This window comes from Orbicella faveolata, unplaced genomic scaffold (assembly GCF_042242905.1).
Source record: "Orbicella faveolata isolate gen_17 unplaced genomic scaffold, um_ofav_v1 contig_13, whole genome shotgun sequence".
In the NCBI taxonomy this organism is placed as follows: Eukaryota; Metazoa; Cnidaria; class Anthozoa; order Scleractinia; family Merulinidae; genus Orbicella; species Orbicella faveolata.
The window spans coordinates 29,381,224-29,405,892 of NW_028301540.1; the positions used below are offsets into that span (position 1 = coordinate 29,381,224).

Sequence of the window (24,669 nt, forward strand, 5' to 3'; positions counted from 1 at the left end):
TTCTTTTGTTTGCCAGTGTGCTGGGTTACAGTTTCTGGCTAATTTCTTTCAAAAACCATGCCATCTTGATACACCCATCCTGAGTTAGTCAAGTTACACCAGTTTACAGGATGTCTGAGGAAGACTCGGACGCGGGTTATGTAAAATAAGTGCAAAATATAACCTAGTATGTGGTAAATCTATCGGAAGTCTTACTGTGTAACGTTCATAAGTAGAACAAGAAGTCAACCAGTGGAACCTAAACCTCTTTGTCTTTAATTTTATACTGCAAATGAAGCAGAAAGCATGGCCGCTGAATGGTTACTATGGGAGTTAAGACGTACACTTAGACCGGAAGTGAAATTTGCCACATTAACGATAATCACCCTGATAATATAAAACAAATTTCGTCTGCAGCATCGTAAAACTGAAAACTTTACACAAATGTATGTTTTCGCATGACTTGGACCCTCCATAATGTAAAATTTACATCCCCTGGTCTGAGCGTTTTGTTTATTTTCACATGCTAATTTTAAAATGAAGATGTCAATAAGTTCAGCTGAGAAGGTCTTGGAATTTCTTATTCTTTCACTGATAACGATAATTCTAGAAATTGCGGTTTGAACTATAATTTTAACGCATGTGCGTTCTCGATCCTCAAATCAACATAATCAAATGCGCGTACGTGTATTTTTATTGAATACGTTCAACTCTTACTGATTTTATTGTTAGGTTTACAAAAATCTGACCACCGGTAGGCCATGGGTTAGCCACAGGATAGGCCAAGGCCTTCACCATGACCAAAGCCAATGGCTTCATGTTTTGTGCACGGCAATTGGTAGTGAAAGAGAGCAGCATGAACTGTTTGAAAACTGATTCAGAGGCAGCATAAAAATTTAGGGCCAGAGAAAGGCTACAGAAAGAGCAACAGAATAAGGTAGTAAAGTCAAACTTCCCGCACACTCTCCATTTCAAAGATTGGATTGGAACATTCTTTATGCAGTAAAGTCTAGAAGATAAAAACAAAAATGCGCGTATAATTATGAAGAAGCAGAAACAATTAACAACACAGTTATTGTGTTATTAATTTTCAACTTGTTACGTTTCAATAACCAAAGAGATGGTGACGGATTCTCAATTTTTCCATGGAACCTATCCAGTATCCAATTTGATAAATAATGCAATTTGCTTTGCCTAAAACTGAAACTGACCTCTCGTAATAACGCAACAGGAACGCACCGTACCCACTGCACTCAATATAAAACTTGCTACAACTCTCTCAGTTAAGTGCAAACAAAAGGGTCACGAAACTGCTCATAAAAGGCAACCCTTACCATCATGGAGAGTGGAAATGCAGAAATACTTCAGTTTATCGTGTTGATATGACACCACTACATAAACAAGCTCGAACAAAATATTAAACACCATGATGACTGCAATCTGGCTCACATTGAGTTAAACATCGACATTAATTCGTAATGGAGTTCTCGCTCGCAGGTTTAAAGTGGAATATGTATCCCCGATGCCTCAAAATGTCCAAAATTTAACTGTAGGGCAACTGGAGCTTTTCCTTAGATGTTTGAACGTGAAATATGCACACGTTTACAAAACTTCCGAACGCCTTCCGCTCACAGAAGTCCGCCATGTTTGTTTTCCACAAAACCAGTACTTATATATAGTCTTCTTAAGAACGCAATCAACTAAGGTACCAAGTACACGTCTAAAATGAAAGCAAAATTTTCCTACTATGACCAAATCAAGTTTAATGAACCTGTACTTAAACCAGGAACAGCAGAATAGCAGCATATCGCTAACCACTAACTGTTAACGTTTTCCAGCTGAAAAATTCAGTAGTTGTTATCTGTCGGAAATTATACTGAAATCCAACAGTAAACATGTGCCTGCAGATGGCATAGTGCGCGCGCAAAACAAGTGCGAGATACGCAAATGTTTTACTTACAGGGGAGGTGAGAAGAAAAAATGTAACGGACACCGTAAAAGTTTTCAAAAAAGATCAATAACTTTAAAAAAACGCGTGGCTACCCTTACATTTATGTTATGACATGGAAGTGGCAAGACTATTCAACACGTGATTAGTTTCTGGTTGTGAGCAAAAGGTATTTAGACTGTATTTTAGCGGCTGAACAAGAGGGAGGCTGTAAGAGACGCTAAAAGCGCTGTTGGAACGATTTTATCATTAAAAACATTGCAAAAATGGTTTTTATGCTACCATTTACCATGTAGTTTTAAGATCTTTATAAAAGTCTTTGCTTTTCAGTATGTAAAGGCGAATTCTAAGGAAATCGGTGAAGAAATAACCTTTCCTACTTTTTCAGAAAAATGCTGATATCAGTATTTTTGTTGAGATTCAAGGCTAATTATCTCGAAAAAATGCGTGGCTACCCCAATTTTTCTTTGTGGATTCCAATAGCCCTCGCAAAGATGTACTTTTTGCGCGTGGTCCTAACCTAAAAAACTTTGTATTTAGTAGGCACCGTCCTTAACTTGGGCGATCATGGAAACTCGGTTCCAGGCCTCGCTGGTACACCCTCACCCTCCCCAATCCCCCCCTCCTGGTAAACAACGCTGTGATTTTGATCAAACTGACCACGGTCGTCGCCATTGAAGTCAAACAGCCGGGAATTTGAACGCATTTTATCATTTTTCTCGCAGCTTTGCAGGTCGTTCCGCGCCATGAAAACCCACCGAAACACCCTAACGAAACCACCAGCTACGCACAAACGTACAACTGATCACATGAAAAACACCACCGTCTGTCGAGTACTGCCGATTATACAGTATGGTCCGCGACGGGCTCTAATGTAAAATAAATTCGTAATAAATTAAACCAGTGCGCAGTCCAATGCTTAGATAATACTAGACCGGAAATGGAGAGATCTGATTGGTTGATTTTAGCTGTTGGCCCTCTAAAGTAACTTATCATAATTTTTTGGAAGCTTTAACCTTTTGATAGTCTGCCCACAGACGTTAGTGCTTTTGCTGCGAGTTCCCCCCTCCCTCCCCCCACCCTGCCTTTTAGCGCGTGTATCCCACGCGCTGGGTTAATATTTCGTTAAGTTTGCGATCTCGACGAATTTAAGACAAAATAGAGGATCTGAGGAAAGACTAAGCTTGTGAGTGACTTCTGATGCCTTACTTGCCGTGTCTTCTTCTGACCTGAAGAAGACTAACTGGCTAATTGCTAGTGCGGTCACCATCTGGGTAATTTTTGCGATGTTGTGATGAGCAAGGACATAAAATTATTGGTTCGAATGACAAAAAAAAAAAAACACCCCTAGACAACAACTTCAATTTTATAGCAAACCAGCGTTTATTGCAAGCCCATAATAATTTCTACATTACAGAAATGGTACCTTATTACACCCATCTAAATTCTATCCCCCGCAGACTTACTAGCAATGTATTCTACATCTTAGAAACCAAACACTAAAAGCAAGCCCCCTTAGCTATAGCTGAATCACACGTTTTCGTCAATCCGGTAAAAAGTAGATTGTTAGGCTTAACTTGAGCTAGGGATATGTAATTAAAGCGAGTTATTTTAAGACAATGAATCTCGAAAGCCCTCTTACAAAATGTTAGAAAATAAAGCAAATTAACGGGGCAAAAGATTGATTCTTATACATCTATACATGAAGTAATATCAAATTCGAGAGGAAGTGTTTCATCGGGATGGCCAAACACCGAGAGGAGAGTTGAAATAAGACGTGCAGCGGAGAATTTTTGACTAAAACCCAAGGCCCGGTTGTTCGATAGCCGATTAACGCTAATCCAGGATTAAAAGTTAAACAGAGTTCTAATTTCTCTTGAATAAAAATGTTTTCACTGTCCATGTTTCCTGGAGTTTGACATTAGTCAAAGCCAAAATTGAAGGACAAAAAATTTAAACAGAAAACTTCACTGAAGAGCCCAGGTGTTTGGGTAGCTGATGAAACAATGTCTCGTGTGTTTGATATATCTTCCCAATCAAAACAAAAACTAAGGAGTAAAGAGAGAGTTAAAATCGTCAAAATCTGTGCTAATTAAGACCGGGTATCCAAACCTCCTTCACGGTCGTGATTTTCTTTGTTTTAACTTGATGAATAAGTGATGAGTTTGCGAAGAACTTTTCAGAATAGTGGTAATAACTAGTGTTTTGTCTACAGGGCTCACTACCTAAGGTTCACAAATAATAAGATTAGCGAGGAAACTTTCAGTAGTTCTGTACATATCTCAAGCTCGAGTAACCCTAAGTCCTTTCGATCAAGTAGTAGGCCGTATTCGTATTCCCGTAATTGGACTGGAACTAGCTTGAAACTGAGGCTAATGCGGGGAATCTTTCAAATGCAAATAACCTTTATCTCTTTTTAATGATATTCCCCTACATGAGCCTCTATGTCAAGCTAGTTCCAGTTCAATGCCGAGAATACAAATATGGTCTATTAAGAAAGCTTTCACTCCTGATCACCGCTGACAAGCACAGCATACCCAGCAGACTTGTCACGTGACTTTGTGAATATCATCAGTGCTGTCCGGGCCAATCTAGCAAGACACATCACAAGCAGAGCCACCGGGAAGACAGGAACATAGATGGATTAAGAACACAAATAATGAGAAGAAAGATGACACAATATGACAATTTCTCAAAATTGCTAAGTCAAAAAAATACAATTTATCATTTTTCAATTTTCAATTTGCACGTACCGCGTCTACATACCACTTTTATCCAGGTCCTTCCCGCGCGTTTCCTCTCGTTTCCCTCGCGCCAGGTGGAGTGGATCCTCAGCCAAAGAGTACACATTAGTCACGTCATCGCCCACTTCCCGTCTTCGTCGATTTACTTGCAAGCCTGAATTGGTTGCGTTACCTATAGCCAGATGACAATGAACGAATACAAATAGATAATCAGTAAATTTAAAACAAGCCCCCGTCAAATTTAGCACTCTCTAAATCTCAGACAAAAAAAATCCTTCTCATTAAGATAACCCCCTCCCAAACCAAAATATGAGACCATCAATTTATACTAAAACCCTATACATTTTCCGCCAGTATTTTAACGTAACATTTCTCGCTGGATTTTCTGTGTTAGGTGTTGGAGGACGCTTATTGCGAAGTCGTGATTGGTCTTTTCTTTCCATTCATACTTTAAGGCAGTTTCGTTTGATCTCTCTCGCTTGCAACCCTACACTTATTATCCTTCGAGCCGGTCACTTTCTCTATTTTACACGAGTATAGCCCGCCCGCCCGCCCTCTTTCAGATATGTTCCTTTAATCTGTTCCTGTTTATCCATTGCCTGATACTGTCTTTGTTTTCATTTATTTCCAGGCGGCAGAGAAGTCTACATGGATCGCACACAATGCTTTAGATGCTTTAAGCTCGGCCACCAGGCGAGAGACTGTACCAGCGCTTGGTCGAGCCCCAGAAATGTCTACCGTGGAACCAGCTACTCTAACATCTCTAACAAGCCCTGTCAGGTAATGTAACCCCACCCCGGTCCTAATCAGCGAGGTGTTTGAAGAGGAAGTTTCGGATATTGCACAGGTACATTGTGAAAGCGAATTGTTTGAGTTTGAGTTGACTGACCATCCGCCACTTGTAAATTTTAAGGGAAATCTTTGAAGAAAACTAGAATTTTGGGAGCGCGGGGGATATATGCTACCTTTCCTTAGTCATCCAGAACCAGCAGTATTCAAAAGCAACAGATCATCCCTTGCCCATGCTGAATTTGTTGAGGATGCTATACGTGAACTAGTTGAATCGGGGCATGTTCTTGAAGTTGCCGTACCTCCGTTGGTGGTCAATCCATTGCCAGCTTCCGTTCAAACCACTGTCAAAAAGAGGCTTGATTTAAGATACATTAATAAGTGTCTGAGAAAGGTGCCCGTCAAATATGAAGACTGGAAAATTGCCTTATCCTACTTCATGACAGAAGCCTTTATGTTTTGTTTTGACCTGAAGAGCGGATACCACCATATTGAAATTTTCGGATTTATCCGTCAAATATTGCACGAAACTTTATGTAAGGCAGCTGTGTCCGTCCGTTTTATGTTCACGAGCTGACTTTGGACCCCCTGTGTGTCAGGCTATGTGGCCGAACATGTGTAAACTTTTGCTAACCTTTCTCACGACGCTATTAGTTTGGCTTTATAAATGTTGCCTCTTTTGCGGTGCATGCCTTTTCTAGGACCTCCGTGTTTTGTCTGGTTTGTCTATCCCTGCGAACGTCGGGCATTTGTTTTTGAGTTAGGATTTTTAGGCGTGGCTAATTTATGCCCCAGTGCCGTTACATTACACGATGTTATGGAGTTTAGTTTTTCCTTTGGTATATATCTTAGGTGTTTATTTGTTAGGTCGTTTGACTCAAGTTTTATTTCCCTTCCTTTTCATAATTTTTCTTACATGTCGTAATTGTAACTAAACCTTGGACGTTACTCCCTTCTGCTCTCACACCTGATCGCAATTCCTTATTTAGTGTCTTGCTTAATTGCAGGGCTAATTCTACTGCGAAAAAGTACATCAACGAAATTAATTTTTTTTTTTTTTCGTGGTGTAGGAGTAGACAGATTTCTGTTCAGATACCTTTTCCCTTTATTTACTGAACTTAGATCAGCAGCTTAGGTTTCCCGCCTCAATGGTGTTGGTTCATGCCGCGCTTAAATGGCTACATTCTTTCACGCCTGATGAAGGTCCTAATCCTTTGGACAACGCCTACTGCAGAAGCATGATTCAGTGTTCCAAGAGAACAAGGAGCATTCCAGTTAGCAATTAGAAGCCTGTTGATGCTGACCTCGGTTAAAGTATTATCGACAGATTTGGTGCTGAAGGAGCATCGCTGAAGGACTTACGTATTGCAGCAGTAACCTCCTTAGGCTTTGCTGCATTTTTTCGTTTTAATGAATTAGCTAACATTCAGCCCAACCACATATTCTTTCACGAGGAGTTTGTTATAGTATTTGTACCAAAGAGTAAAACAGATGTGTATAAGGAGGGGAATTATCCGTATATCTCTAAGTTAGAGAGTAATTATTGTCCTGTGGCGGTATTGCGTAGGTATATCCAAGCAGCCGATATTGACCTATCAAGTCCGTTGCCCTTGTTCAAGTCATTAACGAAGAGGAAGTCACCTTATACCCTTAGGAATGGCAAATTATCTTATACCCGTTGTAGGGAGATATTCAAGGATGCTTTAAAGGATGTGGGCTATGATCCCAAAGATTCCGGCCTCCATAGTTTACGTTCTGGTGGGGTAACCTCTGTTGTTAGTAACGATATCTCGCATAACGTTTCTGAGAGGTTGTTAAAGCTTCACGGACGCTGCAAAAATGACGATGCTAAGGACATGTACGTATTAGAACCAAAGTGTAGCCGATTACGAGTAACAAAATATTAAGGAATTTAGCTCATGGTTCATTATATTATTCTTTTGAAACGTATCTTCAAAAAAAAAGGGTAATAAAAGTGTTAGAGTCCGCATGCGGTCCACCCATGCTTCGTTGTATCTGTTTTGCAGATATTTAAGTGGTAAATAATTTACGTTCGTTTGAACTTAGCGAATTAGAAAGTAACTAGGGATTATAAGCTTCCTACTGTAAAATGTCCTTTGCGCTGAATGTCGTCAGCTTAAGGCTTGTGATGTATAATCCACGAGCTTTGCCATGCAGCTTAGGTGACATGCCTAACATTTTTCAGATACAGCATAACTAAAAAAACTGTAAACCCAAACCTACATGTAGTGATGATCTTCATTCAACCTCCCTCTTAATATTATTTATAGGTATGCCGATAATATCGTGATCAAAAAAACCTTTGGAACAAACCTGCGACCAGATTTTCTGGCATATCGTTCTATGACTGACTAAGCTTCACTGAAAAGATGGCACATGAAGGTCATTCATTTCCAAAGGGCGAACTAGTATAGGTCTTTCAGCTTTGCACATTGCTTTGCAAAAAACGCATGTTTGACAGTTGTCAGTATTACCAAAACCAACACAATGACTTCCTACCACGAACTAATAAATCACTGATTAGATGTACGTTACGCAATTAAAAATCCAATGCGATCTTTTAAGTTGGAAAAGTTGCAAAGTTAAAAAGCTGTAATCAGATTACAATCATACCTAAACAAACATACAGGTCCATCCTCAGTGCAATATGACCGTACCACGCTGTTGGCCTGAGTCGGATGTAGTGAGCTTGGACTGGCGGGTTTAACTTGTGGTAAACTACGCTGTCTCTGTCTTTATTTCCATCAAAGACCTAAAGATCACAGCAACAAATCTCTAGTGAACCTTCCACATGAATGAGTAAATGATATTTAACTAATTAGCAGTAAAATGGTTTAGATCCTTTAAAGACTGCAAATATGAAAATTGTCAGCTGGGTATAGTTTTACCTTTGGCAACATCTCACATAGTGCTCTGTAATAGTGAAAGTTCACTCCATCGTCACCGTATTGAAGCTGGTATTTGGTTACCCACTGGCTGTTTCCATTTCTTCCTTGCGTGGCTACACCTGTTAATGTGGTGTAACTACCAAGGGCTACCTGAATCCATTGATTGGCGTCATTAGAGCCAGCTGACCATGCCCCTTGTTTGCCTCCACCTGCCTTAAAGTTCAATCTTGCTTGGATTGCAGCGTGATTTGAATCCCTCTCTGAAGAGGCGGTGATTTGAGCATCTTTGATGAGACGGTTTTCCATGCCTAGAGATACTGCACATGGCACTGCGATGCACAAAACAAAAGATATGGAAACCATAAATAAAAAAAGAAGCCAACATCGAAATAGGCCCTTTAAATCTCATGCAGACACTAAAATGTTTTTGATTACAAAACCTTTCACTGAGAACACTGAGCTCTTAGATTTAGCTGTTAAAGAAAGCCAACGCATCTCCAGATAACAAGACGGCTATGGAAAAATATTTTTGCCTTTGATTTCGCTAGCCTATGCTCTAATGCTTGTGGTTTTTGTTAACACTGAATTGCAAAACGTACTTGCTTCTTCTTCCACGAGTTTTGCCATCATGCACTTTACTTGTATGTATTGTTGCTGGGTTCCCTGTATTGTTCATGTATTATTCCCGCCGTTTAGTTCCCGCGTTTAAGTCACGTGATCTTTTCGAGTGTGCATGTAATGGCGAGCGTCGGCAAACGTTATAGTTGTGTATGCGATTCACTCGACGTAACGACGGATAACACGGATAAAGACGCGGACGATTGATGGAATTATGTACAAGCAAACAAGAGCGTCTTATTGGGGTGTTAGTCGAATTAAAGTCAGTGAACAAGAGTGAATCTTGCCTATTGAAACCGAGCGAATTGGAAATTGGCCCTTACATGTATAACTAAAGGGGTTTTCAGATACAACGTCAGTTCCAAAACTAAACTCAAACCCCAGCTCTTTGAAACGTAAAACTCATTTTGGTAATGACTGCAACTCCAGCTCCCTCTTTAAATTAATAAAAGGTATGCCAATAATATGGTGATCAAAAAAGCCTTTGGAACAAACATAGGACCAGCTTTCAGAACTAAAAAATACAAAACATTGATTTAACCTCACGTCGTTATTTTAAAAAATCGGATGTAATCTTTAGGTGTTTAACTTAGCTGAAAAAGTTGGAAGTAATCAGATTGCAATCATACCTAAACAACCATACAGTTCCATCCTCAGTGAAATAAGATAGAGCCACTCTGTTGGCCTGAGTCTGATGTAGCCTGCTTGGATTGGCGGGTTCAACTTGTGGTAAACAATACTGTCACTGTCCTTATTTCCATCAAACACCTAAAGTAAAACATTATCATCCACAAAAACCCCAGTGAACCTTCTTATAACTGAAAGAAACTAAATTGATTAGCAGTTAAATGGTTGCCATGAATGCATGCAACTATTGCAAATTGACGGTCAGATGGGTATGGTTTTACCTTTGGCAAACTTTGGCCTGGTGCCTTGTAATAGTCAAAGTTCACTCCATCGTCACTGTATTGAAGCTGGTATTTGGTTACCCAAGAGTAGCTTCCATTTCTTCCTTGCGTGGCTATACCTGTTAATTTGGTGTCACTATCAAGGGCTACCTGAATCCATTGATTGGCGTCATTAGAGCCAGGTGACCATGCCCCTTGTTTGCCTCCGCGTGTCTTAAAGTTCAACCTTGCCTGGATTGCAGCGTTATTTGAATCCTGCTCTGAAGAGGCGGTGATTTGAGCATCTTTGATGAGACGGTTTTCCATGCCAAGAGATTCTGTACATGGCACTGCGGTGCACAAAACAAAAGATATGGAAACCATAAATAAAAAAGAAAAGAGGCCAACATCGAAAGAGGTCCTTTAAATCTCGTGCAGAGTGTTTCCGATTATAATAGCCCTCACCGAAAATACTAAGCTCATTTAGCAGTTATATTTTAAAGAAAGACAACGCCTCGCTATTGATTACAAGACGGCTATGATAAAATAATTTTGCCTTTGTTTTCATTAGCCTATGCGCTAATGCTTTTGATATTTAATTAACAACTACAAAACTTGGCTCCTTCTTCTGCGAATTTTGCCATGCACTTTATTTGTATGTAACTAGACGGGTTTTCAGATACAACGTCACTTCCAAAACTAACCTTAAACCTCAGTTCTTTGAAACTCATTTTGATAACAGACTCCAGTTTCAGTTTTCCCTTCATTAATAACGCGTATACGATAGAATGCTGATCAAAAAAGCCTTTTGAACAGACATAAGACCAGCTTTCAGTACTAGCAAATACAAATCATTAACTTAACCCTTTGTCGTTAATAATCAGGTGTAATCTTCAAGTGTTTAACTAAGCTGAAAAAGTTGCAAGTAATCAGATTGCAATCATACCTGAACAACCATATAGTTCCATCCTCAGTGAAATATGACTGGACCACGCTGTTGGCCTGAGTCTGATGTAGCCTGCTTGGATTGGCGGGTTGAACTTGTGGTAAACTATGCTGTCCGCGTCCTTATTTCCATTAAACACCTAAACATAAGCATCAACAAATCTCCATTGAACCTTCTTATAACTGAAACAACCTTAATTAATTAGCAGTTAAACGGCCATGAATGCATGAAACGATCGCAAATTCACCGTCAGTTAGGTATGGTTCTACCTTTGGCAAACTTTGGCCTGGTGCTTTGTAATAGTCAAAGTTCGCTCCATCGTCACTGTATTGAAGCTCGTATTTGGTTACCCACTGGCTGTGTCCATTTCTTCCTTGTGTAGCTATAACTGTTAATTTGCTGTAACTACCAAGGGCTACCTGAATCCATTGATTGGCGTCATTAGAGCCAGCTGACCATCCCCCTTGTTTACCTCCGCGTGTCTTAAAGTTCAACCTTGCTTGGATTGCAGCGTGATTTGAATCCTGCTCTGAAGAGGCGGTGATTTGAGCATCTTTTATGAGACGGTTTTCCATGCCTAGAGATGCTGTACATGGCACTGCGGTGCACAAAACAAAAGATATGGGAACCATAAATAGAAAAAGAAGCCAACACCGAAATAAGTCCTTTAAAGCTCATGCAGACACTAAAATGTTTCCGATTATAAAAGCCTTCACCGAGAACACTGAGCTCTTAGATTTAGCAGTTAAAGAAAGACAACGCCTCTCTAGATTACAAGACGGCTATGAAAAGATATGTTTTCCTTCGATTTCGCGAGCCTATGCTCTAATGCTTGTGGTTTTTAGTTAAGAATTGTTAAACTTGGCATCTTCTTTTGCGAGCTTTGCCAGGCACTTTACTTGTCTGTAACCAAGGGGATTTTCAGATACAACGTCACTTCTAGCACTAAACTCAAACATGCAGGTCTTGTCTGCACAACGAAGCTTTTGAGCAGTTCCAATTAACATTTGCTTATTTTTTTTGGCATTGGGCTTCATCTCATTATGGCTAAAACAACAATTTGCATTATTTAGACTTGACCAGATAGCAGTGTCATCGGCATACATATCAGTTTCAGAATTATGCATAGAAAGTGGCAAATCATTAATGTAAATTGAAAAAAATAATGGACCTAAAATGGATCCCTGTAGAACTTCTACTACAAGAGGGAGCGGCAGTGATGTTTTCCCTGCTGCGAGCGTTCGCTTAAATATGATTTAAACCACACTAGGGAAGTACATTGATAATTTGGATAGAGGAATGTCGTGATGGACTAAGTCAAACGCCTTGCTGAAATCAAGCAAAATGGTTCTAATAAAGTTTCCATTGTCCGTTTCCTTGAGCCAACGATCCGTTACGTTAATTGGTGTAGTTTAGCACGAATAATTAGGTTGATAAGCAGACTGATGTTTACGTAACAGATTATGCTTTAACGAGTGTTTTTGATAAGTTGCAGATACGTGTCGTTCTGGCGGTTTAGAAAGGATTGGCAGTACTACGATGAGACGATATTGATCAAAAGGTGATCAAAAAGACCTTTTGAACAAACATAAGGCCGCCGCACACTAGCCGATTTTTTTTCGGCCGACAAAAAACCTTAACTTATCGGCTAGTGTGCGGTGAATTGAGACACGTCTGCGACAAGATCAGAGCTTGTCGGGCGATATCTGACAGTGCTAGATCTCAAAACGTCTTGTCGGGCCTTGTCGGCTGGTGTGCGGTGGACCATGACAATTTGTCGGGGCTCGCGCGCGCCTCAATCAATTAGGAAATGTCATGAGAGTCACGGCGTCATTGGAATAGGAGCCATCCTGATTTTGGATGACTCGGCCCCAAGCCTCAACGCGGTTAGTCGCGGCAAAAACTCGGCTAGTTCGCGGCAAGCTGATGGCCCGACGAATGTTAACCCGATTTGACCCTGACAAAAAATCTGCAATTCTACGACAAAAAATTAATAGTTCTACGGCAAAAAATCGACTCGTGTGCGGCCAGATGTAATCTTCAGGTGTTTAAGTAAGCTGAAAACTTTTCGGGTAATCAGATTGCAATCATACCTGGACAACCATACAGTTCCATCCTCAGTGAAATATGAACGGACCACGCTGTTGGCCTGAGTCTGATGAAAACTGCTTGGATTGGCGGGTTTAATTTGTGGTAAGCAACGCTGTCTCTGTCCTTATTTCCATTGAACACCTAAACATTAGCATCAACAAATCTCCCGTGAACCTTCTTATAACTGAAAACAAACTGAATTAACTAGCAGTAAAACGGGTGCCATGAATGCGTCCAACGATTGGAAATTGACGGTCAGATGGGTATGGTGTTACCTTTGGCAAACTTTGGCCTGGTGCTTTGTAATAGTCAAAGTTGACTCCATCGTCACTGTATTGCAGCTGGTATTTGGTTACCCACTGATCGGCTGCATTTCTTCCTTGTGTAGCTATACCTGTTAAGTTGGTGAATCTACCAAGAGCCACTTGAATCCATTGATTGGCGTCATTAGAGACAGCTGACCATCCCCCTTGTTTGCCTCCACCTGCCTTAAAGTTCAACCTTGCCTGGATTGCAGTGTGATTTGAATCATACTCTGAAGAGGCAGTGATTTGAGCATCTTTGATGAGACGGTTTTCCATGCCTAGAGATGCCGCACATGGTACCACTGTACACAAAACAAACGATAAAGAAACCATGAATGAAAAGGAAAAGAAGCCCACACCAAAAGAGTTTCTTTAAATCTCATGCAGTGATAAAATGTTTCCGATTATAATAGACCCCACCGAGAATATTCAGCTCTTATATTTAGCAGTTGAAGAAACATAAAGCCTTTCCAGATAACAAGACGGCTATGAAAAAATATTTTTGCCTTCGATTTTAATGGCCTATTCACTAATACTTGTGATTTTAGTTAACAACTGCAAAACTTGGCTTTTTCTTCCGCGAGTTTTGCCATGCACTTCACTTGTCTGTAACTAAAGGGGTTTTCAGAGACAACGTCACTTCCATAACTAAACTCAACCCTCAGCTCTTTGAAACGTAAAAGTCCTTGTGATAATGACGCCCACTCCACCTCCCTCTTTTTATTTATAATAGCTATTCCGATCATGTGGTAATAATAAAAAAAAAATGAACATTAAGACCAGCTATCAGTAAAACATTGACTTCACCCCTCCTCGTTATTAATCAGACGTAACCTTTAAGTGTTTAACTAAGCTGAAAAAGTTGCAAGTAATCAGATAACAATCATACCCGAACAACCATACAGTTCCATCCTCAGTGAAATATAACTGGACCACGCTGTTGGCCTGAGTCTGATGTAGCGAGCTAGGACTGGCGGGTTTAACTTGTGGTAAACAATGCTGTCTCTGTCCTTATTTCCATCAAACACCTAAACATTAGCATCAAAAAATGTTCAGGGAATGTTTTCAACGATGAAAAAAAAAAAAAACGTACAACTTAATTAATTAGCAGATAAAACTGTTTAGACTGCAGAGATGCCATCTGAATGTGTGTAGGAATTTGAAATTGTCAGCTGGGTATAGTTTTACCTTTGGGAACCTCTCGCATAGTGCTTTGTAATAGTGAAAGTGCACACCATCGTCACTGTATTGCAGCTGGTATTTGGTTACCCAATGGCTGGCTCCATTTCTTCCTTGTGTAGCTATAGCTGTTAAGTTGGTGAAACTACCAAGGGCCACCTGAATCCATTGTTTGGCGTTACTAGAGAGAGCTGACCATCCCCCTGGTTTGCCTCCACCTGCCTTAAGGTTTAACCTTGCTTGGATTGCAGCGTGCCACTCTGAAGAGGCGGTGATTTGAGCATCTTTGATGAGACGGTTTTCCATGCCAAGAGATGCTGTACATTCTTAACAGGAGGAGAGTTTGGAAAAATGCTTTGAACTTATATTATGCACTTATATTACACATATTACATGCATGCACTATATTATAAGTGCATGCAGGTATATACTAAAGTAACGTAGTGGATCATTATCTAGCGGAATACAAGAGAAAAGAAGGTACCCTTTATTCTCGGTTCCTGCTCCGTCCTTTGTGGTTTCCTCTCGTATTTCTACGTTAAGTTTTTACTACCTTTCTTAGTTCTCAGTCAGGAATGTGTGGTCCTGCCTTCTCTTTTTAATTTTGCGCCTCCCACATCGATCGTCACGTACAATACTCCAAATGGCACAATGACATCAGTTGCGCGTGTATTTAGGTAGACTTTGGACAGTTATTAGCAGTCAGAAAAATTGTACAAGTCGTTTAATAATAGGTAATATATCTAGCAGGAAACGTTTTATAGTCAACGCAGCAACCTTGTCATATACTGACCAGGTCCATAGGTAACCAAAAAGAAGCTAGAGACTTAGAACTCGTTATATTCGTCTAGATAACCTTTGATGAAGGCTGCCTTTGCTCAGCCAATAATTGTATCTTTAAATATTTAATAATAAATTGAAATACAATTAACTATATTAATTTTTTGTCATATAAATATTTTATCCTTCGAATATTCCGTGTAGTCGTTTGTTTACAATTACAACAAACGAAGAATTTATGTCAGCAGCCGAGATTTTCTGAACTAGCATTTTCTGCCTCCTAAAAAACATAATTTATCCCGCGATCTAAATTACTGTTCAGTTAACGAAAGAATTTTTTTTTGTGAATAACCGATAACAAGTGGCTAGGTGGCGCTCACGATTTTTAAAAGGTCTCTAAAACTGACCGAAAGGAAGACAGCTATTACAGCCAGAAACACTATTACAAGTTCCTGAATCCCATATTAGATAGTAGATTTCTTGAAAAAGGTAGATACTTAATTTAACGCTATGTTTTTGTTATCAAGCTCCGTTATTTAAAATAACCAAAAATATTTGCTTTGAAAACCGAAAGTGTTCTCTTAACTCTCTGCGAGGACGAATATTAATATTATTTAGTTTAATGATCTAACAAGATAGCCAAAGTTTTTAATGTATTTTTTCCTTGGGATGAAAACAGTATTCTTGTTTTACGAAGTTACTCACTTTGTGACTCAGTTTGCAGCACCAATACTGAGAATCCCGCGAGGAATACAGACGCCCAGTGGAAAAGCTCCATGCCAGAAAAAACTGAGTTTTCCCTTTAGCAATTCACCTCTGAGGATCGTAAACACTGCGCTGGAAGAGCAAACAATGAATATGATCTTACTCTCAAGTTCAATAAAAGCTATACGTTGATGTTCGTGGCACGTGCTACTATAAGAAAACTAACTTCCCGTCTAACTTCAGCTTCACGTACTTCTGTAAGAAAACATCCCGTCTAGCTTCAGGGAGTAAGGACATCAGCTTGGGGAACAAACAAGCAGAACAGGAACAACGTGTCAACTCACAGCCGTGGGAACTTCAACATTTCTAGTTCAGCGGCAGTGGAGATTTTAGGTCAAAATATGAAAGGCAAACAACAAGACGATCGTCAGGCTTATCGATTTACTGTCATCTCTAAAATAGAACAGAAAATTATTAAACAACCAAATCTTTATTCTCTAAAGTGAAACGGAAAGCTTTACAGTTTATGAAGTAGACATACGCATCACGAAGGTGGACCATTTAGTCCTAAACACTGCTGACGAAAGCAAAACATGAAAATTTAACATTTCCAGCATTTGTCTTTGCAACTGAAAGGTCAATATTATAACACCAAGAACAACAACAATCTTTATTTGTAATCCCTCTCTTACGTCTACGAATCGCACAAAATATCGATAATAAAATTAGAGTACTGGCTGCCTGGTATAATCCTAGGAGCCAGCAAAGCCAGGCAGGCAGTTGACATTAGCTTTAAATGAAAATAGATTGCAGGTCAGCAAGATAGGACAAATGCACACATAGAGAGAGAGGAAAAGAAGAGAAAAGAAACGAAAAAAACGAAAAGGTTACAACTACGCTATTAGGGAAGTCACGGGCAGTTGTTTGTTGCCACGTGTTGTTGTAAGAACATCCCGTCTAGTTTAAGCGAGTAAGGACATCTGTTTTTCAAGCAAACATGCATATCTCTCAGCACTTACTTTACTTCCTTCAGCTACAGTGGAGGTACTGTCCTCTATATTAATATTCCACTAATAGTCAAGAGACTAGTTTAACGGAAAGTGAAAGCTGAAATCTTCTTTCTTCTGACGATACTACCCACAATAAACAAGTGAGAAAATCTCAGATAGTGCAGAGTGTAATTTACGGCTCTGACGCAGTAGTCACACAGGTCCTAATCTGCTGATCTCCCCCTTGGTAGTCAACTAAGCCTTTTCCCCTTTGCAGATTATGAGCAGACAAAAACTTGATAAGACATAATCTTAGCAGTGTGTGTGTTTCATGTTTCATGTTTGTCAAGACGGTTTTAAATTTATTGTGGTATTTTATCTCGAGTTTTGTTCATTTTAAATTCAATAATGCGTAGAAAAAGCAAATGTGACAATTTTTTCTTTTCACGCCAACGTTTGCAATTTGGTACTTTTGTTTTCCTCGCCAATGTGTGTAACAAGATACCTTTGTTTCCACGAAAATATAAAGAAAGATGTGTATTTTTTTAACTCACTGATGGAGATAAGTGGAATATAAAAGTTAAATATCTGCTGAAAAGTCGAAGAGGAACGATTTTGTTTTATTCAAAACGTAAATTTTCATTTCACTGATAAATAAGAACTAATCTAATTATCACATAGTCACGTCGAATCACGGAATAGTACGTTCTAATTCTGTTGCCAGCCGAGTTGGTGTCAACAATAAAACCACATCAAACAAATACACAATGCTATCGATTCATACAACTAAGGAGTGTTTCAACGAGAAGTATTGAAGGTAGAGATCTTTACTTGACCGAAATTATATCCCACATCGCTACCTCGTGGTGTCAACAACTGCAAATAATCGAATTAGAGTCTCTGCTACCGAACCCAAAATTCTAAGCAAATCTCAGTTCTTAGCACCCTATTTAATAAAAATCAATATCATAAGCTGACCTCGTAAATGCAGTGGCTGTAAGTGGGGTTTTATCCCTATTTTCTGTTCAAAGTAATCGTCTTCTAAATCTCCCGTTCAACAGTGTTTATACCGAATGAGCAACCGATCTGAACAGTACCTAGATGGTTCACGTAGAAACAATTGGACCGCGGTCCACGATGAGGAATGAGTGAGTGTGTTACTTAAACTAAAACGCAACGGTGGCATATAAGCCACAGACTGAAAAAGTCCAAGCGACCAGTATCTCGTACGTTAATTTTTTTTTTCGTCTTCCTGTCTGGTTGTGTCTTTCTTTTTTTCTACCTTTCTATCTTTCAATTTACTTTTCTTTTTTTCCTTCTTTTTTTCACAACGCTTACTTTATGTAGCGTAGCTTAAATAGCGCCTGCACTTTTTTCTGGGATAGAAATAACAGGCACTGACTTTCGCAGCCTGTAAATGCGGTTTACCTGGTTTGGTTTGTCGATTGAATCCGGTTTAGGCCGGGACGTCAAATTGGACCAGGTGTAGCTATTTGGCCGATGGTACCATTTAGTATTGTGCGCGCGGTGTTTGCGCAAGGAAATCTGTTGGATCATATTTCCTTTTTCTCTAAGTTCCACCCCCTGGGAGGAGCCCGATATTAAGGCTTCGGCCGGTAGAAGTGAGAACTATGCACTATTCATCCTACATCTTACGGCACTCGTCAGTAGTGCCTCAGTGATACAAATCAGTGGCGGATCCACACCTTGAGCTAAGGAGGGGGCCTGGGTTTTTTTTGCTTGCCCTGCCAGCCTTTGTTCCTTCTGCAACTTATTTTTTTACCCGGGCCTCTTCCCTAGTTCCGCCACTGCAAATTGATAAATACAAAGAAATGACAGGGTTTGATGTGTATTCAGTCAAAACATTTAATGATTTACATTATGTTTTCAAACATGGGGAAAAATAAAATTGAGCGTAATTGCATAATCTTATCATAAAAAAAAGTTGACCAGATATCTAGTATCTATCTCAGCTGGGAGGTTTAGTTTCAAGCCGATACATGTAGATGCAGTCATACTACCACAGAATAAATTCTTGGTTTTATTGGTTGTCCTGTGCACTCAGTTTCATTGCGTTACAAAAATGAGTGGCCTATACTCTGTTAAATGCGCGTCTCGAGGTATAGCGATTTTCCCCAAATAGGGCGTGCATTTTTCGTGTAGTAATTAAAAGCCCCAAACTAATCTTTATATCCTTGAAAAGAAGAACATTTCCACTAATCACAACTTAAATCTCAAGTGATTCGGAGTTATACCGCGTACAAAAAACGTGTCTTGAAAAAATGCTACAAAATTAGATTTTAAAACTATGAAATATTGTTGATTTTTAAACACACGCAGTGAATTCAGAATTAGACGAAAATCCTCGTTTTCGGCTTAAATAATTTGCCAATACCTCCCACACAAATGAACAAAAAGAGGAAGGGGGACTTGCTTTTGCACTTTTCAGGAGCGAAGTTCTTGTGGTGATACTCGGCGCGCTAATGTCCGCCATCTTTGAAGTAATCGGCATCTTGCACAGTTTTTACGAATTTCCTGGAAAACTAAAGTAGATCTCAGCAAAAAAATTATACCAAGTTTATTAACTCATCATGGGGTATCTCTGAGCGAAATGTGAGGGTAGTATTTTTTGGACCATGTGCCACCTCTCACTCGGCCACGAAAAAAAGGCGCTCTTAAAGTTTACACCTTATGGCGTTAGTGTCTTAGCGAACAGCAGCCCCCTAAACCATCCCAATAGTGCACTCTGTACTAAAAGCTGTATTATCATTTCAGCAACTAACTTCTGACGATAATATGAGTTCCGGTAGGGAACTGAAATGCGATGAAGGCCAGTTGTAAAAATGACTTTGATCTAAGTATTAAGTCTGCGTGGTTAATATCAAATTAATGTATCCAGCCCAACGGTTTTTAGTCGTGGATACGAGAAGCGTAGAAACGACTATTGTTATGGGGCAAAATCTGCAAATGTGTCACTTACTCAGATGTAAACTTTTGGCCGATAACATGGAGAGCTTTCGTACGAGTTTCTCGAAGACCTCCAAAGCTGACAGCGGTCATTTTGGTTCTTGTGTTCCACTCTTGTAAATATGTAGTATTTTGCCTAGGGCTTTTGTTCACACGTAGATGAAAGCTGGGAGAGGTATTTATGACTGTGGTCATGTATCGGTCACAACAGCGCGGCCAGCGAGGTCAAAGAATTGTTACAATTGAAAGTCAGGAAGTGAGATCGTGTATACTAGACGTGGCTCATAGCTTTTTTCTTGCATGGCCAGAGAATTTGATGGTTTTCCGCTCGCTTTCTTTCTTTCTAGAGTCCAAGGTAAGCCTAAGGTAGTCTGTTTCTGTATTGTATTTTTTTTATGTACACATTCAAATTCTGGCGTACATTAAATTAGAAACCCGTGATTTAATTATTTTATATTTTAAAATAAGCTTACTTGAAGCAAAAAATTCGAATTGCTTAATCTTTTAACTTTGTTGTTCTTCACACTACATTTCTTCTGTATTCTATGCAGCTCTTTATGAATGGTATACAAGTCAGCATCTACGATCGAGTAAATTTGAGTGATGGATAGACAAATTAGCATCCAAGAGACGGTGTAGATTTACTTTTTGCGAGAGAGATTTACTGTCCCATCATGTCAAACACAAGCCATATCAAGCAAGCATAGTGGCTGGTGATGTACGTATAATCTTATTTTTGTTCTAGAAACGAGATATGTAAACAACTGGAATTAAAACTTGAAGTAATATATCAAACACGAAAGACCGTGTTTGACCACATTTCCAAACACTGAGAAGAGAGTTGAAATACGACGCGCAACGGAGTATTTTTGAAGAGCTTCGAGGTGTTTGGAAATGTGGTCAAACACGGTCTTGGGTGTTTGATATATTACTTCTCAATCGAAACTAAAACAAAGGAGAAAACAGAGAAATAAAATCGAAAAAAATCTATGCTAATTAAGATCTGATATCCAAACAATGTCACGGTCATGATTTCCTTTGTTTAAACTTGATGAATTCTTAATGAGTTTGAGAAATAAATATAAATTGTACCTGTCAACAGTCGTTTTGAATATTTCTGCATTGCTAGTAAAATGAACACAAACAATTACCAAGATAGGAATAAAATAATGTGATTTCCGTTTCCAAGAAAGAAAGCTATAGTTATTATTACTGTGTACATTACAATCTGGAATACCCTTTTCACTGGGTTGCCGTAGGCGAACCCAGTCATAAAATGCGAACGGGGCTTTCTCCTACGTCGAAAAATGGCTAAATTGCACAATCGCTACCAAGAAGACATTGCGTGTGTGCTTTGTTTCCCTCGCGCCTTTCGAACGGCGAAAGAATCTATTCTTGGTCGATCAGAGGACTGTTTGTGCTGCCAAGTTTAAGGGTGGAAACTTCAGGTTGACTTAATAGCGAAACAAGTGCATTCAGAGCGAACTTATTTCGACTGTTATCCAGTACTGTTGGTTGACTGGAAGAGTTTGAATTGGAAACCTTTAGAATGAAACCTACCGAGTGACTTCAGTTAGTTCTGGTTAGTGCTTTTTATCTGAGGCTTTTTAACTACACAGATGAATTCAAGAAATGTGGAATCGGAGAGGTACAGTGATTATTTTAATCCAATGCCTGATATAAGCAACGATACCTTTCTGAAGAAACTGAAACCAGATAACATGAAGGAAATCATTGGAGCCATGATACAGGAACACTCAGTTGATATAAGATTTTAAATGTTTTCTCTGGTAATTTGCAGCTTTGTCTCGTGTTTCATTACATGTAATTATTTATTTTATTGTTTGTATTTTGAACTTGTTCGAAGCCTAGTATAATTTAGCGCACTGTTTACAGTCATAGTTGTGGAACTTAGGAAAGGAATTGACACTAAGGCGAAATATGACGGCCAATGTGCCCGTGAAATTTTTATTCGAAGTGAGTGGCAATATGGTCAGTGGCGATGACAGTGCGAAGAAAGGTACACAGTTGTCTCTTACTGAAAAACGTTACAAATAAAGAATCAGAAAAACAATTGAAATCTCGATAAAATCAGTTTATTTCTTCTAAATTTGTTGCTGTTAGCCTGCTTAACTGCAAAACGTACTGCTGGTGGCGGTGGTGAAGGGGGTGGGGGGGGGGGGGGGGGGAGAGGGAGTAGAGATACTCCTGGTTGCTCCATGCTACAAAGTAAACCAGAAATAACCACAGTCCTGATGGACCGCTTGATTTGTATGCAGACTCTTTTACGTAGAATCGTTACACGCCTTAAAATTCCACCTTTACAATGGAGGCAGTCATTTTGCCTAAACAACAAGTACATCAATGAGAAAGGTAATTGACAAAGCCTTCAGCTTTTCCTTGATGCTTTCATATTTTTTCTATCTTCTATTTTGCAGAAATTTCACTGTGTATAACATTATTTAACTGAACCTACGATATACCATTGTAATATCTAGGTTTCCATACAACATATACAATTTATCATTTCCTTTTTCCAATCCTGAAATAGTTACTATAATAAATGCAACCCAGTTACGCTTCCTAAAGCGTCTTGTTAACTTTGTATTGCATAAAGTTGAGGAGACTCTCTATAGTTGACTCAAGGTGCACTTTTTATCAGGCGGGAGGCATGACAAAAAGGCAGGGATTTTAAACATTCTTTGCTAATTTATCCACGAAAAGAGAAGTAATGGGTCTACTGTGGATATGTGAAAGGGGTCTCAAGCTTGAAGCTACATGTACATGTATGCGAACTTTTTGATACAAGTTGTAGCAGGGGATTTCATGGCAGAGTATCCTTTCAGCCAAACTTTTTAAAGTAGCCCTTTCTGGGAGGGATGCTAAAAACTGTTTGAAATGATTCTGATAATATTTGCAAAATTTTTTTCTCTCTATTCCATTTACCAGCTAGCTACAATCATGTTGTTCATGTTTGCAATATCTTTTATTTATTTACTCAACTTTGCCTAACTAATTAAAATACAGTCACTTATATACATAACATTTTTATAATTAGGCAGGGAGGCCACTACAGCCTAGCCAATTACAGTGGATTCTACGTAATATCCATGTCCCACTAAAGTAAATTGTGCAAAATATTCTTGGCATTCTCAAGCTGATTGTCTTAAAATTATCATGAATGTCAAAACCATGTGACATACATTCTGCATAATTCCAATACAGCCTTTTCAAAATGCAACACTCGAATGTTAACTGAAAAAGCACTAAAACCAAATTACCTTGACCCAAAATGCACTGTTGACTCACTAATATTATACATAATATGACCAAGAACTCCGACTTGGTGATTATTTTCCAATTCCAATCAAAATTAATTAATATATTCCATTTTAAAATTTACAAGCAGTCTGTATAAACAGCTTGTGAATCGATTTTTGTTTACTTGCCTAGTCGCACTGCACATGTACTACTTGAGCTTTCAAAAAGACTTTCAAAAAGTCATTTCAAAAATTATCAGCTATAAACTAATCATATATTAAGTAAATGTATGCAGGCAATGTATCCACGACTTCTTCATAGTTTCCTTTGATTTTTCCATTTCAGGAACATTAATTATATAAAATGAAGCATTATCTCCCGATGACTTAATGGCCAGCTTGTACCAAAAAAACTCACCTGTTACAATGAACAAACAAACGGTTTTTGATGTCGTGGCCTGCTGATGAATGACTAGTTACGCTACTTTAGTGTTTACGGAGTAGTAAACTTTTGGAGTTTCTTTGATGTATGTTTGCTTGTTTTGTTTTCACGTGGTAAAGACGGGTCTTATGCATCGGTGAATTAATTCGAGATACTCCTGCAAACGACTTGCTTCCCATTCAGAGGGATATTAGAAATACTCTTTTCATGTCCCTTGAACCCGAGATAAGGTACAGACACTTTGGCCGCAGACTTCTCTTGTTCAACCTCGTTCCAAGGCTCCCTCTCCTCTGGCTGCCTGGGAACGACGCTGTCTTTTCAAATTTAACCGGCGTCATTTTAACAAATTGACGTCAGTTTTTCATGCGTCTGTCCTGTTGTTAAAGATGAATTTCGTCATAACATTGTCAAAGTAGCTGTGGATCCACGAGGCGATAAATTATAAATTCCTGTGTCTGTCCGCATATTAACGATGAAAATTAGCCAATGAGCGCGCGAGAATTTCTGCAGTTAGCGTAAAAACAGCAATCGCCTTTCGGTCGCTAATTTTTAAACAAATCAATTATAATTGAGGAGAAATTATGACCAAAAAAGTGGCGCAACCACTTTCAAGCCTTTGTCAGGTGAAAAATACTTGAAAAACTTCCTCTCTTCGACATTCTATTGTACCCAGCAAAATACGTTAATCAAACACATATGGGATAATTAATTCAAGAAATCTGGAAAGAAAGAACTTGTCTTGTCGTATCAGACGAAACAATCCTGAATTTGAATTTTTGACATTATGTGTCGATGAAAGCAACCGAAAGATTCAACGCTTCAGTGTCTGCATAAATAACTAATTGTTGTGTCTGCCCTCTAAGCTCTTGACTTCAGTTCCTCATTTAATTCTTGGGTTTTTGTTTGAAGGAAAACACACTCACTGAATATGGCTTTTGATCACATTCTTTTCAATTGGTTTGTGAATAAAAAAGCCATAGTTACTTTATCGTTATATATAATGTTTGCTAATCTGCCCTCTTTATGACACTACAAGACGACTCAATGCCCCTCGTTCCGCGCCACGAAAGCCCATCGAAACACCCTAACGAACTCGCCAGCTACCCACAAACGTACAGCTGATGATACCAG

The 24,669-nt window shown here is 39.1% G+C and overlaps 2 protein-coding genes across 2 annotated transcripts in view; both read right to left on the reverse strand.

Moving 5' to 3' along the window:
* Positions 1-24,669, reverse strand: part of LOC110053644 (uncharacterized) — a 294,177-nt gene that overhangs the window by 73,585 nt on the left and 195,923 nt on the right. Inside the window, exons 4-11 of the mRNA XM_089285965.1 lie at positions 14,405-14,721; positions 14,106-14,244; positions 13,187-13,518; positions 12,914-13,052; positions 11,090-11,418; positions 10,821-10,959; positions 9,896-10,224; positions 9,617-9,755 (exon numbers count right to left, since the gene is read on the reverse strand). Coding sequence (XP_089142091.1) covers positions 9,617-9,755; positions 9,896-10,224; positions 10,821-10,959; positions 11,090-11,418; positions 12,914-13,052; positions 13,187-13,518; positions 14,106-14,244; positions 14,405-14,721 — 1,863 coding nt within the window. The remainder of the gene's footprint in view (positions 1-9,616; positions 9,756-9,895; positions 10,225-10,820; positions 10,960-11,089; positions 11,419-12,913; positions 13,053-13,186; positions 13,519-14,105; positions 14,245-14,404; positions 14,722-24,669) is intronic.
* On the reverse strand, positions 3,287-8,732 carry LOC149115914 (EGF-like repeat and discoidin I-like domain-containing protein 3). Its single transcript, XM_089286007.1, has 4 exons — positions 8,370-8,732; positions 8,095-8,233; positions 4,694-4,843; positions 3,287-4,518 (listed from the first exon to the last, which is right to left on the reverse strand). The coding sequence occupies exons 1-4, from the start codon at positions 8,730-8,732 to the stop codon at positions 4,499-4,501; spliced, it is 672 nt and encodes a 223-aa protein (XP_089142133.1). The 3' UTR covers positions 3,287-4,498.

Coding starts and splice junctions, on each gene's coding strand:
- LOC149115914 (XM_089286007.1), bottom strand. CDS start 8,732: ATGGTTTCCATATCTTTTGTTTTGTGCATCGCAGTGCCATGTGCAGTA. Junction 8,234..8,369: donor TATGTGAGATGTTGCCAAAG/GTAAAACTATAC, acceptor TGTGATCTTTAG/GTCTTTGATGGAAATAAAGA. Junction 4,519..4,693: donor GAAGGACCTGGATAAAAGTG/GTATGTAGACGC, acceptor GTGTCTTGCTAG/ATTGGCCCGGACAGCACTGA.